The 7,049-nt window shown below is 35.5% G+C and overlaps 1 protein-coding gene across 1 annotated transcript; it reads right to left on the reverse strand.

Moving 5' to 3' along the window:
- Window positions 1-1,823: 1,823 nt before the first annotated feature.
- LOC108995907 (NAC domain-containing protein 21/22-like) lies at window positions 1,824-5,915 on the reverse strand. The gene is made up of 3 exons (XM_018971578.2): window positions 5,359-5,915; window positions 2,875-3,140; window positions 1,824-2,538 (listed from the first exon to the last, which is right to left on the reverse strand). The coding sequence occupies exons 1-3, from the start codon at window positions 5,528-5,530 to the stop codon at window positions 2,089-2,091; spliced, it is 888 nt and encodes a 295-aa protein (XP_018827123.1). The 5' UTR covers window positions 5,531-5,915; the 3' UTR covers window positions 1,824-2,088.
- Between the last annotated feature and the right edge of the window lie 1,134 nt (window positions 5,916-7,049).

A 7,049-nucleotide genomic window follows, 5' to 3' on the forward strand; every position in this document is an offset into this window, starting at 1 on the left:
ACCAACCAAGCAGCAGCTAAACAATGTGACAGACATTATGGTCGGAGATCTTGATTTTATAAAGCTTGGAGTTTTAGTTTGATTTTATAAACGACAGATGGAAGACCTCTAAAACCCACCAACCCAGAAAATGGGAACTAAAATCTAACAAATGAGCAGCAAATTCTTACGTCTTACCCAGAAGAGGTCACTGCAAGAGAAGACCGTGGATCCCGTCGAAGACCGCGCGCAGCTCAGATCTGGGTTTGGGGGGCTCTGCTTTCTTCAAACCAAAAGGAAATGAATTCCCTCCTCCCGCGTGAGTATGTTTCGTGCTTTTTTTTTTTTTTTTTAAATTAACTGACGTGGCAGTTGCCACGTCAGCCGCGAAGCCGCGGCGGGGGTACCACCCGGGGGGATGTAGCAGAACTGTAAGCTTAATATATAATAGAGAAAACCTTCTCGTCGGTACATCTAAAGTAGGCTTGAAAACAGCCTCCAATTTAATAAAGCCACATAGCCCACCCATTACTGAAGGAATGGTCGGGCACCGCACCGAACCTTTTCTCTCTCTCATGTCTCTCCCTTTGAAAACGCAGAAGTTGTTCTCTCCCTCATGCTCGTTTGTCTCTCTTGCAGAACCCATCGACTCAACTAACCCCAAGAGTAGGCACCAAAGCTCCTCTCTCTCTCTTAGAAAACGTATCACACAGAAGTCAACTCTCCATCTTTCTCCTCTGTCTCTCCCAATCAAACCGAAGAGCTTGTCTCTCTCTCTCTCATCAAATACCTATTTACATCAGCCAGCCCAAGAGTGCTATGTATGGCGTTGGATTTTATTTTTATTTTTATTTTTTTATTTCATGTAATGTTTATCTAGCATCGGTGTGGACTAATTAGGATCTGAGATAGGTGTGATACGTTTTTCCAATAAATTTGGTGTGGATTATTGCTTGAAATAGATGGACTGATATGGGATTTGAGATAGAAGTTTGTTGTGAATCTGGGTGGATTTCGTATTGTTTGTGATAAGGGAACCAATGAACTGTAATGGAAGTATTTGGTAAAGAAATAACATGCTATGTAGGGAAGGTGTTTGGTGGTTGACTGAGTCGGGCTGGCGGCAGCGTCTGGTGGCGGCAACGTCTGGATGGGTGTGGGAACGTGTGGCTGGGTGAGGTGAAATGCTAAGGAAAAAAGTGATTTTTGGGGAAAATTATAATGATGTGGTCCTCATGTAAGGTTTTACTATATTAATGAGGTGGTAGTTTCTTATCCGTTACGGAAGGTACCACTCCAAAGTGGTTCTGTATATAATATGGTAAAATACGTGAGAATTAATTTCCACTAAGAGCGCACTGTGGAAAAGATTGTAATTAAGAAATTATATTAATTACTAAAAATTCGAGTTGCGGCCACTTTTTTGGATAACCAATTAATCTTGATCGAGTACTTGTGATCTTTTTGTCAAAATTAGGGAATTTGCTTAATTACACATATTGATCTATGTATATATATATACACGTGGCGGGTTTAAACGAAAATAATCTACTTTTGGTAGTGAGGTTTGTAATTAATTAACTGAAAGTGGGCTTACTTTTGAATTGTTAAATATTGTTACGATAGATATTGAATCAATGGCATGAGGGGACATCATGTGGGATACAAATCTTGACCAGGAAGGCTTTAATTTATAACATATGGCCAGCTATATATATAGCTAGATTTACGTGTGAAAATGAAACCGCGTCATGAGTAGTACCATTAATAATCTTTAGGCCGATTAATTGACAATTTTATCATGATCATGATCACTAGCAAAGAATCTTTACGATTGACAATTTTATACATATCCCAATGTTGTATACAAAAAGAGAGAAGAAAATATAAACCTAACAGTACATCATCATCATCATGACTAAGCACAAACCTTCTAAAACATATATATCCAATCCAGCTAGCTAGCATGCATGGATATTGCAAGTCCCTCAAAGCCAAACACCACGTATACATTAATGCAAACCAACAAATAATTAATTAATTATGTGTTTAATATCTAATATAATATTATATAAACACTATATATATTATATATAATATATATATATTTCATAGGAAAACCATGCTGTTGTGATCAATCTCAAATCTCATATCCTCCAAGTTTGAAGGTGCTGCCCCATTTGCCAAGCTATTTTCTTCCAAATTCATGTCCCATAGGAACCCATATTCATCATGATCACCTTTGGAGGTAATTTCTTTGTTGATGTTATTTGTAGTTTCCTGAGAGAACTGAAGAAGATTGAGCAGGGAATTGCTTTGGGTTTGGTTTGGGTGAGAAGGGGTACTTGAGTCAAAGGAGGTCATGATTTGGTTATAATACCCACAAGGCATGGTTTGGTTAGAGGGAGGAGATGGAGCTAAAGATAACTGCCGAGGGGCACAAGCTGTAGTAGTACTACTGGTCTCAAACATATGTTGTGGGCTGAATTTGGTGCAATCCTCCGAGTCTGGCATCAAACCCTTGCTTTTGTGAAATACTCTGCACAAAACCCAGTCCTCCTGTCATAAAGAAAATGTAGAATTAATCTCATTAGCCATACATGTAAAAACCAAAAAATAAAAAATAAAAGCATATATGCAGCATGGACATGTGAGTGTACATGTAACATAGTCAATGGACAACTTGCACATCTGCTTTCCTTTCAGTTTCCTTTGAGAGAAGCATGAAACTTTTCTTTACATAATTAAGGATTCTCTCTGATCTCTCTCTCTCTCTCTCTCTCTCTCTCTCTGTGAGTTGATTGTGTGTGTTGTTAATGTATGCGTAACTGCGTATGTGTGATTTGATACAGTAAGTATATATCTTTTGGAAAAAGCAGCATATATGAATCAGACCTTAGGAGGCATATGTGGGGTCTCCAAGCGAAATTCATGCATGATCCATCCGGTTTTGATCCCATTTGGAGCTCTGTTCCGATAGAACACCAAAGTCTTTCTCATCCCTACGATCTCGCGCGTCATTGGATCTTGGACCGTCCGATCCTTCCCCGTGGCTTTCCAGTATCCAGTTGTCGTTGCCCGATTGGTCCGGAAGCCTGTGGCATACTTGCGGTCCCGGAAGCTGAAGAAGTACCACTCGTTTGCATTGAGCTTAGCCATCTCTGAAACCCAAATATAATTAAATAATAATATTATTATTACGTGCTAGCTCATGTAAGAGCTTAGCATTTTAATGAACATATATAAACCTTCATCAAAGTATAAGCAGAATGGCCGGAAAAGTCATGTATATATAAGGCGGCGGCGGCCTGCATGGTACATAAATATTATACACACAATATCAGACAATATATATCACTGATTCATACATATCATGTGATATTAATATTATTCATCAGATAATAATTACTATATATATATATATATAAACCTCTGAATGAGTTGTTTTGTCCATTAGACGACCGGACTTGAGCCCTCAATGCTTGTATCATACTTCATTACATATGATCTATGTTTTTTAGATCGATATATATAAACTTACCTTATCCAAAAATATATATATATATATATATATATATATATATAAAGGGTAAATAAAAGCTAGCCTAGTGAAAATTGAATGACGTTGAAGCTTGCCATGTAATGTAGTAGCATAAATGGAAAGGATTCGATAGATGGCACGTCTATGTCACCTTATTATTAATGAGTTAGGTTTAAGGAAGATCAGCAAATTGTGGTGTCAAATTTAAGGAAGAATTAATGATTTTTTTTATCGGGACTTGATCTAGCTAGCTAGGGTTTTATATATATATATATATATATATATATATATTAATATAGTCAATTTCATGTGTGAACATGAGTACTGTCCACTTTTGTTTACTTTTTCTTTCATTTGCCTATATAAACTATTTATGGTGATCAAATACTGATGCTTGATAAGTGTGGAAATTAAGCATCTCTTGATCTTAATAATTATTATTATAAGTAGCTATATTATATATATTTATATATATATATATATATTCGTAGTACGTAATAATTATATCAATGGTTGAAACATACATATATATATATATATATATATATATGGTTGGCTAGCTGATGATCGAAGATGTATTGCTACCTTAATTAGCTTATGAAAGAAGTCTTATTTAGGTAAATCAACTTACTTGAATCGTAAGGCAAGTAGGTTCAATTCATGTAAAAAAAGACCATTAGCGTAGCTAAGGTACTTTTTTACTTTAATATTTCACAACTCATTTTTCCTATATATTGTATGATCTAGAGAGTGATCTTATCCTTTCAACCTACCATATATCTATCTATCCCATTTAATTTAATTACCAAGTAATTAAATCAATTACAGATCATAAGGAAAAAAGCCGTGGGAAAAATAAAGATCGGCAAACAGTAGTACTACTGATGATCATGAGTTAAGTTTTCTACCGTAAATCATCCAACATTTAATTTTGTTAGAGAGATGTTTGGGTGTCTGGCATGCACTAATTAATTAGCAACGACAAGCTAGCTAAAAGATCATTTTCAGTGTACTTATACTGTGCTAGAAGTCTGGACCATCTTTGAAGTTGGTCCCTACCGGTTGCATGTGAACAGATTATAATAAGATGCAAGATGCAGGTGCATGCGCCGGAACTTCCAGTGTTCTGGATTACTGTACGTGTTTGCATGTATATCATGAATACAACTATATCTGAGAGAGAGAGAGAGAGAGAGAGAGACGGCTTATATATAGCTACTAATTTTATAATGGATTCCAGTAATTCTTTGGATCTTTCGTTGAAATTAAGGAGATAACGTACGTATTCTATATATAAATTATGACTGCGGAGCTTTCTAGTTATGAAGAAAATCTACCGCATCAATCAGTGGCTTAAAATTAATTTCTTGTCAGTTCTTTGTTGCAATGATAACAAAAGTTAGCATTATCAAATAAATGATTGAGTATAGCTCTCTCTCTCTCTCTAGACTTAAAAAGGGTCATGTTTGTCCACTCTTTGCCGTAATTACTATGCCTCGTAAAAAGCTACTCATCAATAATTTGGTATTATTTGTATATATATGTCTTCCCTGATCATCATCATGCTCAGTACAGCAAGCCAGCCGGAAAAACTACAGACTAATAATACCCAGCAGCTTGTTCCTCATGATCAAACTCTTATGATCATCGAATAAAATCTTGTTTGATCATATGAGTTTATTTAAACAAAAATAAAACCAAACAAGAAGTATATATCTGAATTTTGGTGGAAAGGCATAAACATGGAGATGATCAAATAAAAGACTTCAAAAAAGAAATGAAGGAAGATCAAAAACAAAAAGTACTTGGTAACCATGGATGTAATTCAGAGAACCTACCAGGAAGCTGCCATGGCTCACAAGTATGCAAGTCAATTTCCATCAAAGTAGTACCCTTCAAAACCTCCTCATTTGTAATCTTTTTGTAAAGATAATGGCAGACCAACTCCTCATCACTAGGATAAAACCTAAACCCCGGAGGGAGTGCTGCCCCTATATCTCTCAGCCCCATGCTTACAATATCGTAATTTCAAAAGGAAGAAAAGAATGATATTGATCAGTTAGGCAGCCAAGAAAATGGGATAATCTCTGTTTTACGGTTGGAATTTCGAAGCAAATTCTAGTCTCGATCGGGGTATATATATGGTAGGAGATGGCCAGAGGGGGGGATCCGAATGTGGAAGTAGTAGTACGATTCAAAAAGATCGAGCTAGCTAGCTTTTGGTGGTTTCTTTGTTTGGGAACTTGAAATATAGAATAGAAGAAGAAGAGAAAGGCTTGGTATTATTTATATACAGTTAAGGAGGATGACGATGATGATGAAGTATGCCTTCGCCAGTTAGAACTAATTAATTTCGTACAGTATTTTATAAATTCTGGCATGAGGCCATGCTAGCTAGCTAGCTAGCTTTTCATGTGTGCGTGTGTGTGAAACTAGTCAGTCGGTTATCAAATGGTAGGAAGTTTCAAGAAAAACCAAAGTTACAAGAAATGTTGGAGGAAGCTATACGTACTGCAAGATATATACCATACATACGTGATCATCGGATATGTATGGACAAAAGCCAAACCATTTTATGATGATGATGATCAGAGAAACCCTCCAAAATACTCCTTTTTTTATCTAATCTTGGTATAATATACTTTACCAACATTATATAATTAATTTCTGATCATCATCATGTACATTAATAATTCAAAGACAATATTTAAGAATCTTTATGGATACAAAAACAAAAAAGCTAGTTTACGTACGTGGAGAATCACGTGCCATACACGTAGTAGGACGACTAACGTGTTGCCATATATCATGTACTACTCATGTATATTCTAAAGAAATATTCATTGATCAATTAAACAGTAATTATATTCATCTGATGATGATCAACCGTCGATATTATTGATCGATCAATATTAAATATTGTATAATTTTTACGATATTCATTGCCGTACGTACGTATATATATAATTCAATATATATATATATATATAATATAAAGAAGATCATCGAATCTCTGTATTGTATATATTTTGCTAAATTAATGATGCTAGCAGCCTGCTTATATATATATATATATATATATATATATATATATATATATACACACACAAACACACAATAATTAATTGAGAATTATCATATTAATTGTAGATTAAATAATTAATTGGTTCAGCTATTATATCAGCACGCCGTGACCCTCTTCGAGAAAAGAGACAAATCCACTTGTTGAAAGCACGTGAACCCTTTGATATTCGGCCTGGGCTACAACGTTGACAGCTCTAAATAATTAAGGAAAAGAACAAATTAATAGCTGGAAAAATTAAACAGAGAAAAAAAAAAATTAAATCATTGATCAATGAACTGATCATCGATCATCACTTCAGAAGAGTCCCATCTGTTCCGTTTTCGATCGCACAGCTAGCTAGAAGAGTTACTTTTGGATTGATGCAAATCGTGGGGCATATTAGAGATTGTCTTAATGCAGGTCCTTGCAGGGGCCACTAATGATGAAGGACATCCAGGCCCCCCC

This window comes from Juglans regia, chromosome 1, assembly GCF_001411555.2.
Source record: "Juglans regia cultivar Chandler chromosome 1, Walnut 2.0, whole genome shotgun sequence".
NCBI classification, from domain to species: domain Eukaryota; kingdom Viridiplantae; phylum Streptophyta; class Magnoliopsida; order Fagales; family Juglandaceae; genus Juglans; species Juglans regia.

What these genes read in the sequence shown, in the direction of transcription:
- LOC108995907 (XM_018971578.2), bottom strand. Translation starts at nt 5,530, where the DNA reads ATGGGGCTGAGAGATATAGGGGCAGCACTCCCTCCGGGGTTTAGGTTT. An exon ending in TGAGCCATGGCAGCTTCCTG is followed by an intron (nt 3,141 to 5,358) that starts GTAGGTTCTCTG and finishes TTTGGGTTTCAG; the next exon opens with AGATGGCTAAGCTCAATGCA. An exon ending in CCCCACATATGCCTCCTAAG is followed by an intron (nt 2,539 to 2,874) that starts GTCTGATTCATA and finishes TCTTTATGACAG; the next exon opens with GAGGACTGGGTTTTGTGCAG.